General features: G+C 40.7%; 1 protein-coding gene across 1 annotated transcript in view; it reads left to right on the forward strand.

Moving 5' to 3' along the window:
- The first annotated feature begins 458 nt into the window (after positions 1 to 458).
- Positions 459 to 18,819, forward strand: part of rxfp1 (relaxin family peptide receptor 1) — a 60,472-nt gene continuing 42,111 nt past the window's right edge. The window contains exons 1-2 of the mRNA XM_065242851.2: positions 459 to 711; positions 2,162 to 2,311. Of these exons, the coding sequence (XP_065098923.1) occupies positions 669 to 711; positions 2,162 to 2,311 (193 nt within the window). The 5' untranslated portion in view covers positions 459 to 668. The remainder of the gene's footprint in view (positions 712 to 2,161; positions 2,312 to 18,819) is intronic.

The following is an 18,819-nucleotide window of genomic DNA, read 5'->3' on the forward strand; positions in this document are numbered from 1 at the left end:
GTCATAATAAGAGAAAGTGCTATCCAGATACACAGATACCAGTTTGGTTATTATTTTAGGAAATATACATCTCTGTAGTTATGCCAAGCTCTAGAATATTTCATTGAGTGGCAAGGAGCAAATATTGTTCTGAGTGGACTTGAAGTCAAAAAGGTTAAGATCCGCTGTAGTAGGCTACCCAAGCACATCTAAATATCCTGTTATCATAAACAGGTGTAGATTATTTAGACTTTGACTTTGCAGCAAAACTTGACCGCTTTGAACTAAAGGGACTTGCGAGAATCCACACCATTATGAGTCACCATTTTCGACAAACGATACTTTTCAAACAAAGAACTGTAATTAAAGCAGTAGCCCTCCATACACGCGTTTATCTCAAAGAGCTGTGGTCGATGTAGTCTCCTCCTCCAGGTGTTTAGTTATGTGTGCGAGTGCGACCTATCACTGCGCCTGTCTGAGCAGCTGTGCGCCGTCTGCGCACTGGAGAACACGGAGCAACGCCGCGTCGCGATGAACTCCTAAACAAGTCAAGGTGCCATCGAGACTGTCCGATTCCTGGAACTACAACTTTTTTTCTCAAAACAAGGAAATATCTGCGTTATCAGAAAGAGCAAAGAGCTTTTGAGTGTTGTCGGATTCCTCCTTTTACGTTCTGTATCGCCGTTGCCATGCGCGTTCACGTCGCCAGCATCCTGATATGCGGAGTGTCGGGTGAGTTATTTTACATCATCACAGTTTTCATCATTCAGCGTAAAATCAGTATTGATTTCACTCCCTTGTATTTATATACATGTCACCATTAAGAGTTTGTGCCATTTTAAAGCGTATAGAAGCGCAATATAGTTTTCAGTAATATGTTTCCCACGAATCTTAATCCTGTCTCGTCTCTTTCTCTGATTTTGTTCTGTTTGACGAATTGGCCAAAACTGGATATTTGTCCATTGTTGTTATTATCTAACTACTGGTTGCATCTCTGCTGTCATAATTTATAGCGAAGCAGGGGATAAAAAGGGCACTTACAGACTTTGTGTCTATACAGCTTTTCACAATAATGTCGATTCACAAACACCCCGCACATCTGTTTACGACATTCAGTTTTGTGTGTTTTTATTATATCTTATTAAAATGTCTAAGTAGCCCATGTAATCTAAAAAGCGTAAAATAGGTTTGATGGAGCCGCTGGTAGTTGGCAATGCTTCGACACGCAGCGCAGGCGCGCTTTCGGCGACCGGAGTTTTATCCCTCACTTTCATACAATACTGTCTATCAATTAAATAAAAAATGACCCAAAAAGTAACTTGGGCTTTTGTTGCAGTTACAAATAATATAGTCCAAAACATGCACCACTGACTGTATTCATACCAATGTTTTATTACTTATCTGTTGAATAATTTGTACAGGTATCTGTTTTATGGACCAAAATTTACCACAAGTCCCCCAAAAAGAATAAAATGGAAGTCCATTAAATCAAATTCCCATGTAGCAGTTGAATTGTGGTCCTTATATGGATGAATTCATTGTTTTTTTTCAACTGACTGGTTGAAGGATGAATTTAAAGAATGGGTTAATGATGACAAGTACTTTGCACACTACAGTAGCAGGCTACTGATTTAAATAAAATAAATTCAAAATAACTTGCTAGCATCTTCAAATCTTAATTTTTTGTACCTGTCATAATATTATCTGCTCCACATGTTTTAATTTGTTTTAATCTTCAAACAAGTTTATGTTGATACTGTTAGAGAACACCGGTGTCTTGGTTATGTACTGTGGAAAATTTGCAAAAGCTTTTAAAAAAAAATCCAGTCCGGATCCCTGCGGGGTCTTTTGCTGTGTGAGATGTATTCATGCGTAGAGGCCACCATTTGTGTTGGACTTGTCAGAAGTGTTAAACCTGCAACCATTAAATCTACTCTGATTTTAAGGGATTAATACATCCCTTAATGTTTGTAGCATTATACAGTAAAACAAAAACACTATATGCAGTGTAAAGAAGTCCTCTATTTGTGTTTATCATTAACTTACATTTTATTATTATAGACCAATAATGAATGCAGTGGTAAAAGGATTAAACAACATAGCTGGAGAAACATCTGGATAAAATAATAACATGCAGTGCAACCTTTATAAAGATTTTCTCCTGTCTTTTTCTCTTCTGTAGTGGTGCTGACTGCGTTTAATGTATCAGAGGAGCGGGTCCACTGTTCACTGGGTTATTTTCCCTGTGGTAACCTCAGTACCTGCCTTCCTCAGCTGCTACACTGCAATGGTGTGGATGACTGTGAGAATAAAGCAGACGAGGAGAATTGTGGTTAGTTCAACTTTCATTCTGCTTTTTAACAGCGTCTTATACTTGCTTTTGACATTTTGATGTTATGACATGGCTTGCTGAAATACTCGATTTGGTTTTTACATTAACCGCATGCTCTCGACACGTATTATACGCTCATCAAATACTTTCACTTAAAAACTGAAATGCCGCTTTGTTGGCAGGATCTGTTAAACACCACAACAATGTTTCAGCAAAGCCCTATTAAGTGCATGGAAAAATTATTAAATGTATAACATCAAGGTTTTTTACCTGTTTATTTTGAGCCTTTTACCTCAATTCAAAAAGGAATATACATATATATATATATATATATATATATATATATATATATATATATATATATATATATATATATATATATATTGTAAATATATTGTAAACCCAAACAGTACAATGTACTCATTTAAAAAGAGTGAACTGAACTCAAAACTGTGAAAAAGTTTATTAAACTTAAAATTTGTATGTGTTTTTTTAACAAGCTCATCATTTTAAGTTCTAACAACTCAAATAAAATGAGTCAAAGAACTAAAAAAATTATTTATTACTTCCGAATGGAGTCATTTGAATACCACAGCATCATTGTAACAAACACTGCAAATAATTACAAACTTTTGGTGGTTGTGATGAGTTCAATTTGCAAGATAAGCTAAGAAAGTGTCTGGCACTGCAAATTTACTTCAGTTTAAAGTTAAATCAGCACTATTGGTTGAGGAATTTCCAGATCCCAGCATGCTTTGCATGAGCCTGCAATACGAGAGCATTTTTTTAATTAAGTGATATTTTATGGGGCTTTCAGTAAAGAGAAAGACTTAATAGTGTTAAACATTTATTTATCTTGGAGATTTTGAAGAGTTTGGTATTTGTTTAGATTTTTTTTTAGATTTGTGCTTACCACCATTCAGAAGTGTAGGTCGGATATGTGTTGCTTTATCTAAACTATGACTGTGTGAAAGTCTTCACTGAGTTCAGTCTCAACACACTTAAACTGGTCTTACATTTTCATGAGTCACATGATTTGTTTCTGTGACTTGTGAACAAAAATGAAATAGTAAAAAGTTTTAAGTACAATATACAAAAAATATATGGTAAACAGTTCTTATAATAAACAGTCGATTGATCTATTATTGTGTTTTTTAGTTTATTCCTAATCATTTATTTACTTAATCATCATAATCATTTTGTCATCATTAGTTATCCATATAATTGTTATGTGATTATTCAATATTATTTTTATTATCATCCATTTCATTATTATCATTTTTATCATTAAATTATTGTTTATTCATTTATATTGCCTATTTCTTTATTCATTAATTTATTCATTATGTTTATTGATTTATTCATTAATTCATTATATTTCTATGTTTCATATGTCTTATTGATTTCATTGTTGTTCAGTCTTATAGTGGTCTCACATTTGTAAAGTTTCACGAGCTGTCCTGTCTCTCTGTAAACAGAGATAGATAAAGAGAATGTTTATTGAAGCTCAAGGTTTGTGGGATGTTGCGATTAAGTTTTGGTATAACAGAGCATGTTGAATTCATGCTGGTTAGACAAGGGTTGGACGAGGTTTGAACATTGAGACATATGCAATTGAAGCTGTTCATCAATAAAACTTTGTTCTATTCTATCATCCAAACCTTCGTCTCATGTCCTCTGCTTGTATTCTTCTCTAGCAACGATTTGTCAACCTCTTAATTGACAGAAGCCTGTTAAACAAGTAAACGTATATTTTCTGACATGATCTGGTGTGGAGAGTGGACCCTGATCTAACAGGGTGGTCGCTCACTTCACTAACTTTAATGATGATACTCAATCAAATTACAGGAGTGTAAACTTCGCTATATTATTCACACTCAGCTGGACAAATTGTTGCCATATTTCTTTCATTATCTCATTCATTTTTTGTTTGTTTTTTAAATCTTTTACATTTTTACGACCATTTCACTGTGTGATTAAAAAGTAAAGTTTTTGAACCATTGTGGCAGCCCATATCATGTAAAACTAAATACCAACTAAAAAGCCATACAAAAAGCAGAGTGTCTTTAGTTTTAAAATGTTATGATGCCAATTCCTATACTGACCGGGTTGCTATAGTGACAGAATAATTTGGCAATAAAATCTGAAAGGTGACTATAAAATTTTTAATATGGAAAATGTGTTTGAAATGTTTTGAAGTGAAATATTCACAGCCAGTGCCGCTGCTAGCCATTTTGGTGCCCTAAGCATAATTCCTTTATAATGCCCCCGACCCTGAGAAATTTTTTGTTTGTTTTTGCCAGTTTAACTTTTTATTACCAAACATATAACTTAATAGCAGAAAGTAAAATCTTCACAGCTTTAGTCAACACACACATTTGAAAGTGCAAACTTTTATAGAATAGCAAAATAGAACAAATACCAAACCTAAATTATCAAAATAATCCAGACATGTTTTTCCCAAGTGCAATGTCACTTTAAATAAATTACATTAAATAAACATCAATAACAAGAATACTTAAAATTCTTAAATATTACAAAGATTTAGAGAACTAAGTGTCACAGTAATGTTTGCTTCATATCATGACATTTTATATTTATATATATTTAACAGTCAGGAATTGTTAGCCTACCATGTGCACTGACTGCTAACATTAACTAAGTTTTAACCACCGTCACGTCAAAATAAACCACAAAATAAACTAACTGCTCAATATCTAAAAAAACGTAGTAAAGAAAGTAACAGCTGCCGTCAGTTATTTGTAAAATGCATAGGAAATGTTTTACAGTAAAATCTCAATTTAGCTTGCACTGAAGTTATAACTTAAAACAACATAGTTTGCTAACATTAATATCAGCACCGCAAGATCGAGGCGCATTACGATTAGCAGCAGCTGCAGCCATGCACATTTCCCTTATTTAGGAATTAAACATGATGGACTTACCTGCAAGTGATGCACGGGCATCATCCCCCAGTTTCATCTTTTTTCTTTTTTCCGATCCTGACCCCTGCTGTCTTTTCGGGCCATTTCCAAAAGTTGCCTACTGACTGTCCGTTTCTCAATCCGAAAGCTGCAGCCTGCGCGAGGTCGCATATGCAGGCTGCATACGTCATCAAGCCTGGTTTATTTTAGTTAACTGAACATTACATTAGCAAGTCATAAGCATATCAAAACAATTTACGATTAACTAAGAATAATAGTCAACTTCATAATCGTTAATATTACGAAATAAGAACGTTTTGATGTATGCAGCCTAGAAATGCGACCTCTGGAGGCTGCAGCCTTCAGATTGAGAAACGGCCTCTGTCAAACTTCGTCAGGCGCCCGCGCGATCAACCGACACGGACCATCAAAGGCTGGGGGGCATACTTTCTATACTAGCGCAATTAAATTATCTCGTCCCCCCTTTTTTGTAACATTTACATGGATAAAAAGTGCCTAATAATATTTCTATAGACTAATGAAATTCTATCAGCATTATAATTTTTTTTCATTAGGCTATTGTTTTGGTGCCCTCTCAGCACCTGGTGCCCTACGCACAGCGCGTGATGCGCGTTATGGGAGCGGCGGGGCTGTTCACAGCTTAAATATAAAACCATGTTAAATTTCAGCCCTTAAAAATGCAAGTCCTAAAAATACAATGTATTATAATGCAAGCACAGTTAATACAATGCAAATTTTTTTCAAGTAGTACAATTCAATTATTTCAAAAACTTATGTCATTGTTTTTCTTCCATACATGCCGTTTACAAAAGAGAAATGCAAAAAATATATACGCTACTCAAATACCTACAATCACCTCAAGAAATACCAGCCAGCTGCGAGGTTTGATGTGCTAGGCAAAACAATAGATTTGTTTAGACAGATGAATCCTCTTACAGTCTCAAAGTTTTGTGTTAAGAGAAAAAACTAATGAAGAACCAGTTTTGTGTTGTTTTTGGATCGTCCTGCTGATTTATTTGTCCACAAGAGATAATGGCAATTATCCTGTGAGAAGATGGTAATATTCATTGATTCTGCTGTATTTGTTCAGACCATAAATTAAAATGGCCCTCGAGGTGATGTACTGCACTGTGTCGGTGGTTTTGATAATGTTGTTGATGTCAGAAACGGTGCATGACCAACCATTTGGTAACCGTCCCACAGCATCTGTCAGCACAACTGTATTAAGCTCTTGAGCATCAATGTTTGTCGCCTTGAGCACTGAGCGCCGTGTTTAACCTTTGTCTAACGTGTTCTTGCTGCTTTTGTACGACTGCAAACATGGGTGAGATTAAAAGGTCCTGTGTCAGCACCAGACTCCGAAAGGTCAGAGCGGATGAAAATGTCACAGTACATATAATATCTTTAGACATTAACTTAGCCCTGTGTGTTAAGCCAAGCAGAACAAGACAGAAAGGAGCTCTGAGATTTTAATGAAAGCCTCTTATGTTATTTCAAATTGGCATTCTGAGCGTATGAGATTCCACTTCCACCTTCCTTGTTATCACATTCCAATGATCAAAGTCATTTCAGGGCCAGAAAGGTCTTGTTGGATGTCGTAGGCATGAATTATCTGGCATCTTGAAGAGGAGGCTGAGAACCATGGAGATTTATAGATCCTTTTACTTTCTCTTCAGCTGTAAGTTAGAGATACACACGGAAAGCCGGATGACCTTAATGATAAGATGTAGTTGAGCTCTTGATAGATCATAAAAGTATTTTCTTTTGACTAGAAGAAGAAGAAGAACAAGAACTTCATTTTGTAGAGAATGAAGTTTTGGATAAACAATTGAACCTCTATATTAAATTTGGCGTGAGATGCGGGCCCACCCTCAGTCAATCTTATTCTTTCTGTCTTATCCCCTCTTTGGTGGATGAAATGCATGAATGAATCATGGTCACAATTTTACCCGGGGTGATGCCACAAAGAAAAGCATTTGTCATTTTTGCCATGAAAGCTTTGAACCTCAAGAGCTTTTGTCAGATTGCAAAATCCGAGTCCTTCAGAACACAGGGTCTGTCTGTGGGCTCATATACATTTCGTCATTGGTAATGGCACCTAGCTTTGATTTTTTACTAAGTTGCGGGCTCATCATCTGTTTTCTTGATCTCAAAATTATGATGTTCTTGTTTTTTTTTCCATTGCAAAAATCACCAGCATCAATCCTGTGTGAATGAGCTAGAGTGATGGTTTTTATACTACACATACTCAATCAGACCCTCTCTCATTCTGGAAGAAATCAGCCACATGTGCCAATTCCTTCCACACAAAACTCATTTCAAGGTAAAAAAGTAATAGCTATCATGTGTCTAAGATATTCTGTTAAGCTAGCATAGCAAGTTTTATCATGGCTTTTATCAACAGCATGTTGCAACTGTCCCTACACAGTCACTAATGTAAAAGCTCATCATCATTACGTAACAAAACAGTAAAATTATGCATTAATAAAGAATCCTTTCTAACAGTCTAGAATCTCCTCTTTTTTTTTAACTAAATAGATTTTTAAAAATCAGATTAGGCCATAATGTAGCCCACTTGTTTTTTTTCTCAATATGTCACTAGAGAGAAAGCATGTGACAGATAGGGGTGTCCCTTCTCAGATCAGCAGCAAATACACACAGTTCAGTTCAGGGCCGGGTTTCCCAAAAGCATCGTAAGGCTAAGTAGATCGTAAAAACGATCGTACGAATCATCTTAGAATTACGGGCCATTTCCCAAAAGCTTCGTAACTTAAGTAGCACTTGAAAATCATCGTAGATCTACAAGTGCTCTGAAGTAATTGTTAATTCATAAGTGCATCGTAAGACAACAGAGTTACAAGGTCACCTGCAGGACAACCAGCAAATTGCACTCCTGCAATGATGATAATGTAATGTTTTAAATGTATGCTATATTTATTTATTGGGTTCTTCTTTGTTTATTTTATATTAAATATATAATATAATATTTACAAAAAATTCAAATGGGAAATCAAATTTAAACGACTAAACATAAATTAATAAAGAAGAAAAACGTATTTGGTACAAGTTGGTAAAAGTTTTTTTTTGTATTTTGGTAAAAGTTGGTACTAGCAAATTGATAAATGGTTCCTACCGATTGCTGCTATAATTCATCTAATTTTTGTTGAGGGAAATGGCATCTAATTAAAGAAACCAAATAAATGTTTACAGTACAATGCAATAATTCATAATAATAAATAAACATAGATAATAAAAACAAATAATAATAATAATAATTATCTAAACTATAATATAGACCAGTTCAAAAGATGTAAACAACACTGGTCTAGAAGCACTTCCTGTTTCCGTTTTTTAACACTAGATAAACGTTGGGATAAAATAAACCAACAGAACATATAAACCTGAATTAACTGAAGTTAAACAAACATCTTAAAGATAATAATATATGTCAAATAAAAAAATAACTGTCACAAACTGTAACAGGAAGTGTTTCTGGACCAGTGATGTTTACATCATTTGAACTGGTCTATAAAAGGCAGAAGGCATTTCGCGGTGGGACCTAACTAAATACGGAAAATAATATTTCATTATGCACAAATTATTAAAACATTTCATAAAACAAGTCAGTAAACAATTATGAATAATAATATTAAAAATATTAGTGCACATCGGCTAAAGATCATTAGCCTAAACAAGCTTCTGCTACAAATTTGAGTCATTCTATTGGTGACATTTCAGCACTTGACAAACGGATAGCGATTCGTAAGTAGAACTTAAAACCCAGCTGCGATCGATCGTTATACGTGCATCTTTGGGAAACGCACGTAAATGAACAACGAATGTTCGTTAATTAGCTCGTAGAAAGCACTCCTTAAGTGCTAAGTTCAATCGTTATCGGGAAACCCAGCCCAGTTCAGTTCTCTCTGTTTTATGAATTTTCAGTCCCTCGATTTTTTTAAGGTGACATAGAATGATTGAACGGGGTATTTATCCTTGTTCTGTGATGTAACATGTAGACAAAAAAAAATGTTTGGGTCTGGAATGCCTTAGAAGCTTCCTAAAAACCTCTTTTAAGCCCTATTCGGACAGGATTAGTTTTACAGGGGGACCTCTGAGAAAATCGTGCTTCTCAGAGATCCTCTGTGTTTTTAATCCCGTCCGAATCAGCCGTGTCTGTGTTTTTCTCTGACGACCTCCGTAAGAATTCCAGAGCAATTTACCTACTGTTTTTCGCCGAACTCAGAGGTCCTCTGAGAAATTTAATTCCGTCCGAATGCAAATATCTGTGTTTGCCCGCAATAACCCTAACCTAACCCTAAGGTCTTACTAATGCGTGTATATTGTATTTCCTGAGTCCCATTCATTCAGATATGGATGTTTTTTCGCATTCGGCAAAATAAAATGATTAAATCAAGACAAGCTGAATATCAAACACTGTTAAGACTGGCCACGGTAATATCAGTAACGTTATAAGAAACTTCAATGTTGTTCAACTCCGGAATGGTAATGTTAATTAATAAATTGTTATTAATCATTATTTCTTACTTTCTTTGGGTTTACTATAAGCAGACAGTTATATAAAACACGTAGGCTAACGTTACTTTAGTAGGATTTGAATGTTTTATTTTGATTTGTTAAAATTAAATTAATAAATTACATTCTGTCTTAATTTTACATTTAAAGCAAAATATTAAACATTACAAACACGCGTATCCAGAGCACGTGCTCTTCTGCAACGGCCAAATGCATGAAACAGACACTCCCATCTCTGGAATAGCCTGCATCATTTTAATCCCGTCCGAATCGGTACATAAAATCACAGATGCCTGGGGGACACGTTGAAACTCAAATGTTGTTTGGAAAACTAATCCCATCCGAATAGTGCTTTAGATAGCTCTATTAGGGTGGGGGATTTTAAACAAGTGGTTTTGCACCTATTTGGCTCCCCCTACTGGATTAACTTGCAATCTCATTACTGATTGGCTGACCTTGCTGCCACTCAAAAAATGTAGCCAATTATTTTAAAGTGGAGGGGCAGTGAGCTGCCTGTGATGTCATAAGCATCAGTTTTTCAGATTGGGCCGTTTTCTGGCTGACATTTCTAAAAGAGGAATTTCCATGAGACTGAGATGTTTAGCATGTCTAGCACTTTTTGTATGTTCGTAATTGCGGGTAGACTACCATTAGTCAACAAAGACAAGGCAAAAATGGGTTTTCATTCTTTGTCCCCTTTAAATAAATAAAAAACATTTTGTTAAAATGTGGGAATAATTAATTTAAAAATTGTTGATTAAAATGTTTCTGGTGTTACATTTGTAATGTGTTACTTTAACCCTGCTGTGCACAAACAAAATAAAGTGCAAAGGTTAAGTTAAAGACTGATTTTATTACATTTTAATAAATATTGCAACTGTCCCTTTGGAGTGTTGCAACTGTCCCCTATTGTAGGGTCAGTTGCAACATTTTACTTTGTCTATTCAAATATAAATTGTACATTTATTATCATATATACACATGTTATAACAGTGTGGTTGAGTAGCTGACAGATGTGGGTTTATTGCAGGGACGGACTGGTGCTAAAAAACAGCCCTGGACTTTTTCCCAAATAGGCCCATCATCCGGCCTTTCGCAACTGACACAAGGATGTCCTGATACTGCCAAAATACTGTCAGACTATCAGACAAGGTTATTTAATATTTTGTCAATGTCATATTACACTTTGATGTATAATAAGGCTGTGGAATAATGAAAATTGCTAGGCCCTATTAATTTTGTATGTAAAGCTTTCACAAACAACCACCAGGTCTTTGTCAATTCCACAATACTAAAGACAAAAAAAAAGAAAAGGAAAAACTGCACTCAGACAGAAAGTGCAAGCTAGGATTTTTTGATTAAACTAATATTTGGTCAATTATTTAGCCCCCTGTTTTGTATATTAGCACGTTTAGAGTGGTAGCATCCGTTTAGTCTTCATTGTTGCAGAAAATGTGAGCTCACTACAACCTCTCATATACAATAAAGTCAATGAAAGAAATGAAAACCAATGCAATACGATGATGTCCACCCAGAGACTGTTTTTAAATGGGGTTGGATGAATATTTTTTGCTTTGGTGTGTGTGATTTTGGTTAGATGACAGTTGTAAGTTACAGTTTGACAAGAGTTTACAGTTTGACAAAAGCACAAGGTTTTGTTTTATTGCGACTGCACAGAAATATAAGCAAACACTTTGCAGTTTGAATTATGTCCAATATGAACAAAATGACGGATTATGTATTGTTTTTACGTTTCCTCTGTTCAATCGTGCCCGCGCCTCTCTCTCTCTCTCTCTCTCTCCCTCTCTCTCTCTCTCTCTCTCTCTCTCTTCTCTCTCTCTCTCTCTCTCTCTCTCTCTCTCTCTCTCTCTCTCTCCCTCTCTCCCTCTCTCTCTCTCTCTCTCTCTCTCTCTCTCTCTCTCTCTCTCTCTCTCTCACACACACACACACTCACACACACACACACACACACACACATCACGTCTCTCTCTAACAGTAGTTGCGCATCACATTAATTTTCACGCGAGTTTTATTTATATTGTGTATATTATAAAAATGTCACATGTCCTGCTACTACTGGCACTTAGCTCTTGCTGATGTGAAGTTAACTCGGTCTGTCCCTCATCATGACCAGGCTGTGGATACTCAGGGCAGGCTCGTGAACATATAGACCATATAGACGCTCGCGAATTCTGGGAATCCATGGACCAATCACGGCTAGTAGGCCAACTCTTCTTCCTTGTTTTTTTTTACACGTAGCAGCATATAAGTGATTGTATTAGTGCCTCTGCTGTTTGCTGTTCATTTTGCGTTATTAGACTATTTTTGCTGTCGGCCGGGTAACGGCCCTCCGTTGAACGGCCGTTCTGGACTTTTCCAGAACGCACAGATTGCCAATCCGTCCCTGGTTTATTGTATAAAAATCCTGTCTTTCTAATGCAAACAGTCTCTGAGAAACTTAAAGAAATGTAAAAAGTGTTGCAACCGTCCCCATCCCTAATACTATAATAATTATACACATAAATGTGCTTGAGTGTTCAGTGGGTTATAAATAATCACATGGGTGTCAAAAGTAAAAAAAAAATGTGGGTGGGTCCAAAACATTTACTAGAGTAGATGCATTTTCTTGTGTTTCTGGTACCTTTTAATAAAACAAACAAACAAACAAAAAACAACAACACAAAATGGAGTTTATATGGCATCTAAATGAGTCAAGTGGAATGGATTTGAGGAAGCAGCAGCGGGAAAGTCAAGGCTGTAGCTAAAACGGAACGGAGTTTAATTTATTAGGATCTTCCTCTAGTGGAACGGATTTGACTGACGGCGCTCTGACAGGTGAACCGACATATGAGCTTAATTAGAGAAAAAGTGAGTGGTACAATATTAATGGATCTTAAAAAGTGGGTGGCAAGGGCCGCCATACTCGCTGCTCTGCCATTGTAAAAATATGGTACCTAAACCATTCAACTTTTAATCAATAAATATTGACTAAATCATCTTAGTGGGCACAGAGGCATAGTTTTTAAAAATAGCACAACCAAAAAGAATATGCTCCCAATTTCTCAACAAGTGGTTATCTCTGTGATTTAAAATTTACTTAAAAAGTCTATCAAAGACTGCATTATAGATGTGAATGGAAGTTTTTATGTTTAGTTTGTATATTAGGTTAAATACAATTATTTAAAAGATATTTAAGTGAATAAGTACCAGTTATAAATATAATGAAATGCAATAGTAATTAAATCTTGATCAGCTTAAAGTCCCTGTAAAGTCAGATATTACAGTTTTTCTCAGGAACTTACACTAAGTTGTAACCTACAATTTACAATACAATAATTGTCATGAAAATTTTAGCCATAGTTTCCATCAGAACATCACTTCAGAGTAAATTGTTATATTGACAACATGACTAAACAATTTGACAGTCTGATCTGTACACAATGACACAAGGACTTGTCATTCTGATGGCACTGACATGTTCATTGAGACAGATATTTACTTAAGAGAGATGAACTAATGATTTTGAACAAGAGAGTGGCTTTTGCAGGTAATCCACGGTGTTTTGCTTTTTGTACGAATTGTTTTGAGAAATGCACTTATTGTTTTGCAAATGTCGAGGATGATTTGAGAAATGTACCAAAGTGACTGAGAAAAACTGTAAAAGTTTGTCACACAGAAAATTGTTATTAACAATCCAGCCAAATTTGAATGATGAAAAAAATGGCAAGTAAATAAAATGAGTTATCAAAATCGTAGAAAAATATGGATTCTCTGCTTTCAAGCGGTGAGGGCGCATCTACTCATGGCGCTGAAACTACGCCCACATGCAGGACAGATGCCGTCTCTCATCAACTTTTTAAATAGTGATGGGAATAACAGCGTTATCGAAAAGTGTTACTAACAGCGTTGCGTAACAAGTAATCAAATAAATGACTGTTCCCTTTCAGTCGGTCACTACGACGTCACGTCGTGACCGACGAATTGGGAATTGGGAACTCGCTTAGAGAGACCAATCTGCTTCGTTTACTACAAAAACGCCAATGAACTTGGCATTGAGATATTTGCATAATGCTGGCGCCGCCCCGCCAGGTGCCTTTATAAGCAGCAGCTGCAAATAGGGAAATTAGCTTTTTCGCTTCGAAAGCCGGCTTTATCTGCTACTGAGAAGCTAATCTCTGCTCTTCTGGGAACGGTTGCTGAAGTTGATTGACAAGCAGTACTAACACAGCGGACGCTCGCAGTATTCCACGGCTCTGCATCTTTTTTGTTTTGAGTTTAGTGTGTGCGTTGCCTTCCCTGTGCGCATCATCAGCTGAGCACCTAAAGAGTGATTTCCCTAAAAGAGTGATACTTGAGAGCTCTGTGTCTTTTTAAAGGCAGCCACTCTCTCGTATATGCGGAGATCAGCGTCCTTTTCAGGATAGCTTTTCGCCCGTGCGATCTTGGATGCGAGAAGTATAAGGGTTCCAGTGACGGTCACGAGCGCTGTCTTCGTGCTCAGGCATCGAGCACTCCGGGGCTGCGTTCGTGGAGAGTTTCTGTTCTCTCTGTGAGAGCATAACCCTCTTGGATTGCGGAGACGACTGTCGTTTCTACGGGAACGCTGTCCGCGCCTTTGCAGTGCTGACGCCGCCATGGTGCGGCTGTCAAGCGCTTGCAGGGCGCCCTTCGCGTCACTACGCTGAGTAGGACGGAGGATGCGTCCTCCACCTACCGGCCTTCTCATCCTCAGCCGGTTGAGGCTCCGGTGGAGACTGCAGAGTCGTGTTCTACGATGTCTGCCGAATCCATTGGACCTCCTTCTGGTCCCGTCACTTCTGCAGCATCAGAGGGGTGTCCATTTTTCCTCCGAGGCAGAGTCGTTCCGGAGATGGCGGCCGTGCCCGCGAGCGGCGGAGACGGTAGAGTTGGAAAGGTTAACCCCTCTCCGCCCGAACCGTCCCGCCCACATGATTGGTACTTCGGAGCTGCTCGGGCCTCTCGGTCCTCTCCTCCTGTGCCTTTCTTTCCCGCGGCACGAAGAGCTGACGTGATTTGCGGCCGTCCGGCCGTTCAGCTTCACCCCTCACCTCCCTCCCAACGGAGCCGCTAAGGGCGGGGACCCCTTCAGTGGAGCGGGATGCGTTCCTGGAGGGACCACCCAACCCTTTCCTCCCGTGTTTGTAGACAGTCGTCCGGTTACGGACGCTGCCCATCAGGCATGCCGGAGAGGCGGCTTCAGCCCTGCACGCAATAACGTTGCTGCAGGCTCACCAAGGATTTACGAGGGAGCCCGCGACCTTCAGTCGTGCGATGTCCACCACAGTGGTTCAAGATCGCCACCTTTGGCTGTGTCTGTCTGGCTGACATGACGGACGCAGACGAGAACAACTTGAATGCTCCTGTCTCACAGACCGGCCTCTTCGGCGAGCCAGGGGAGTCGGACAGCTCCGCTGCGCAGACTGAGGCGATCTCCTAGGTCATGCCCCGGCGGAAGAGAGCTGCCCTTGGTCCACCACGCCGGCTCCTCAGTCTGCCTCTCGCCGTCGGCGTCCTGCGGCGACCACCTCCGTTCCCCACCTCGGACCCCATCTCGGCAGCGCAGGGGAACCGGTCGTCAGCAGCTCGCCCCGCCCGCTTAGCCGCTTCCCGTGAAATTCGGGAGTTTAAGTGGCCAGTGAAGGGCGACCCGGATTGGCAGAGGATCACTCTTCAGGAGATGGAGCTCCTTCCCCCGATAGAGGGTCGGGTGGAAAATCCTTGGTTTGCATATGTTCCACCGGCTGTTCGGCCGGTACCCACTTAACCACACATAAGAGTGCATTCCTCTTCCCTCTCTAGGTCTCCGGAGGATCGAGAGAGCCATGAGCGGGTTCACACCAGCTCCCCTACCTCTCCTCTATCGCCAGCGGGTGACCTGAGGAGTCCGAGCGCTCCGCTGAGGAGACCGGACCACCAGCACCCTCATCGGAGTCTGCGCTCTCCGTAGAGGAGACCAGACGACCGTTACCCTCAGCGGGCTCAGGTCAGTGTCACACACACATACTGTATATTTTCCAGCCTTTATCTCATAGTACCCAAAATACGCGGTGGGTTACGATCGATTTGATTTACGCACCGGCTCTACGAAGGTGTTCTTTTTGGATGATAACGCCGAGGCTCGTATTTCAATATTCAGATCGGTTTGCAGCCTTAGACCTGTAAGACGTGTACTTTATGTGTCCATCTCCCCTCGCTTTAGACCGTTTTTTTCGCTTTGCGTCCTGGGGTGGGCATATTAATACTAGGTACACCGTTCGAGCTGTCTCTCTCTCTCCGTGTCTCCATGTAGTCACGGCATTAAAATATCAGAGAGAGAGCGTTGTTCGCATTCTGCTTTTATGTACGTCGACTTATAATAGCCCGTTCTTGGCAGACGTGCGCGAACACAGAGAGTTAATGCTTCGGCATCTCGCTCGTTTAAGTCTTCAGGTCGACTGGGAAAGAGCAACTTTGCCCCGTGCAGAGGATCCTTTTTCTCAGTATGGAAATAAGACTCGATCGACTAATTGGCGTGTTTAACAAGAGCGCGCAACCAGTCAGTTCTGACTTGCCTCGGTTTAATTCGAGGGAAGTACGCGGTCCCTCTGAAACAATTTCAGAAGCTCCTGGACATATGACAGCATGCTGCGGCTGTGACTCCGCCCGAGCTGCTTCATATGAGACCGCTTCAGCGTTGGCTTACGATCGAGTCTCGAGGAGAGCGTGGCACACCGAAATACACCGTGTAAACATTGCACCTGCGTGTCATTTCAATTTTTCCCCGTGGTAGACCCGGCATTTCCGATAGAAGATATGCCCCTGAGGGGTCTCCTGGCATTCTGTATATTGCAATGCCCTCAGCACGGGATGATCAGCCACGTTATGACGGGCTTGCAGTCTCAGGGGTGTGCATAGCACCCCAACTGCCGCGAGCGGTGCGCTGTATATCTGGGACTTGTACGCTCCGCTATGGAGATGCGAGGGAAGGATGTATTAGCCGACACCAATAACATTGCGACTGTTGCGTTATTTACCGTTAAGGCGGTTTTGCGCTCTCGTCACCTGTCGCATCTCGCTCGTCATCTCCTCCTTTGGAGTCAGAAGCATCTGAGGTCCCTTCGTGCCATTTACATCCCGGGTTCGCTCAATACAGCGGCAGACGCGCTTCCCGAGCTGCGCCCCCGGCGAATGGCGACTCCACCTCCAGACGGTCCAGCTAATTTGGAAGAAGTTCGGTTGTGCGTAGATAGATCTGTTTGCGTCGCCGGACGATACCCACTGTCGCCTATTTTATTCACTAACCGAGGGCAGCCTCGGCGTGGATGCGTTGGCACACAGCTGGCCGCGGGGGGTGCGTAAATACGCATTCCTTCCAGTGAGCTTTATTGCGCAGACACTGTGCAAAGTCAGGCAGGACGAGGAGAGCCTTTTATTAGTCGCCCCGTACCGGACTACCAGGAATTGGTTTTCAGAGTTAATGCTCCTCGCGACAGCCCCTCCCTGACGATTTCCCCTGAGGAAAGACTTTCTTTCTTTAGGAAGGGGCACATTATGGCACCCGCGCCCCGACCTGTGGGATTTCCATGTATGGTCGTTGAGCGCGCGCAAGGTTTTAGGTGATTTATCGCAAGCGGTATCTAACACCATCGACGCGGTTCGAGCACCGTCCACAAGACGGGCTTACGCGCTTAAAGAAACCTTTCTCGTCACCCGGTGCTCTTCGCAACGCGAGGACCCCAGAGAATGCCCATTAACATTGTGCTTTTATATCTTTAACATAGGTTAGATGGTAGGCTGTCCCTCCGCCATTAAAGTTGATATCGCCGCTATTTCTGCTCATCACTCTCTTATCAACGGCAGATCAGTTGGCCAGCATGATTTAATTATTACATTTAAGAGGCGCTCGCAGGCTAAACCCCTCGCGCCCTCCCTCTTTCCTCCTGAGACCTGTCCATGGTGCTGAAGCCTTCAGGTCTCCCTTTTGAGCCTTTGCAGTCTACGAGTCTGAGGTTTTTATCAATGAAAACTCTGACCCTGATAGCATTGGCCTCCATGAAGAGAGTAGGGGATTTACATGCATTCTCTGTTGACGATTCGTGCTTTTAGTTTGGTCCTGCTGTCTCACTGAGACCCAGACCAGGCTACGTGCCCAAAGTTCCCACCACTCCCTTCAGAGATAAGGTGGTGAGCTTGCAAGCGCTGCCCCCGGAGGACGCAGACCCAACCATGGCTTTGTTGTGCCCCGTACGCGCACTGCGACTCTACGTGGATCGCACGCAAAGCCTCAGGACCTCAGACCAGCTCTTTGTTTGTTATGGTGGCCAGCAGAAAGGGAAAGCTGTCACTAAGCAGAGGATGTCTCATTGGATAGTTGATACTATCGCCCTGACTTATAATCTTCAGGGTATTCCTTGCCCCTTTAATTTGAGAGCGCACTCCACACGGAGTGTTGCCTCATCTTGGGCTTTAGCTCGTGGTTCCTCGCTAACAGACATCTGTAGAGCTGCTGGTTGGGCGACACCTAATACGTTCACTAGATTTTACAGTGTTCGTATCGAGCCTGTATCCTCTCGTGTTCTTTCCTCACCAGGGGGAGCACGGAGAACAGTCTCGCAGGTCGGCTTGCAGCCTCCAACTGATGCTTCATAACTGTCAGTATGGAAGGCCTTCAGAACAAAAATGCGTAATGGTTTGAATTGTTCTTCCTCCGCTGCCTTGGCAGCCTTTGTTGCGGAGCATTGGCTGTCAGCCTTTCACTAGCTGTATCCTCGCGAACCTACGTGTCTGGCTCGGGCTCCACATTGTGTCCCACCGTCCTTTGTGAGTATTTTTCCGTGGGGTTAATCCTACCAGCCCACGTTTCCCTTAGCAGAGCACTGCTTTGCTTACACAGCCACGGCTGTCTTTATTCCTCAACTACGGTTGACTTTCGCCCACCATTAGCCCTTAAGACGGGTGGTGGCTTCCGCAGCGTTCCTATCCCGCTCAGGTAGGGCGCTTCCCAGTCGCTGGCACTTCTGTGGGGTTAAG

The sequence above is a fragment of the Paramisgurnus dabryanus genome, chromosome 16 (genome assembly GCF_030506205.2).
Source record: "Paramisgurnus dabryanus chromosome 16, PD_genome_1.1, whole genome shotgun sequence".
Classification (NCBI taxonomy): domain Eukaryota; kingdom Metazoa; phylum Chordata; class Actinopteri; order Cypriniformes; family Cobitidae; genus Paramisgurnus; species Paramisgurnus dabryanus.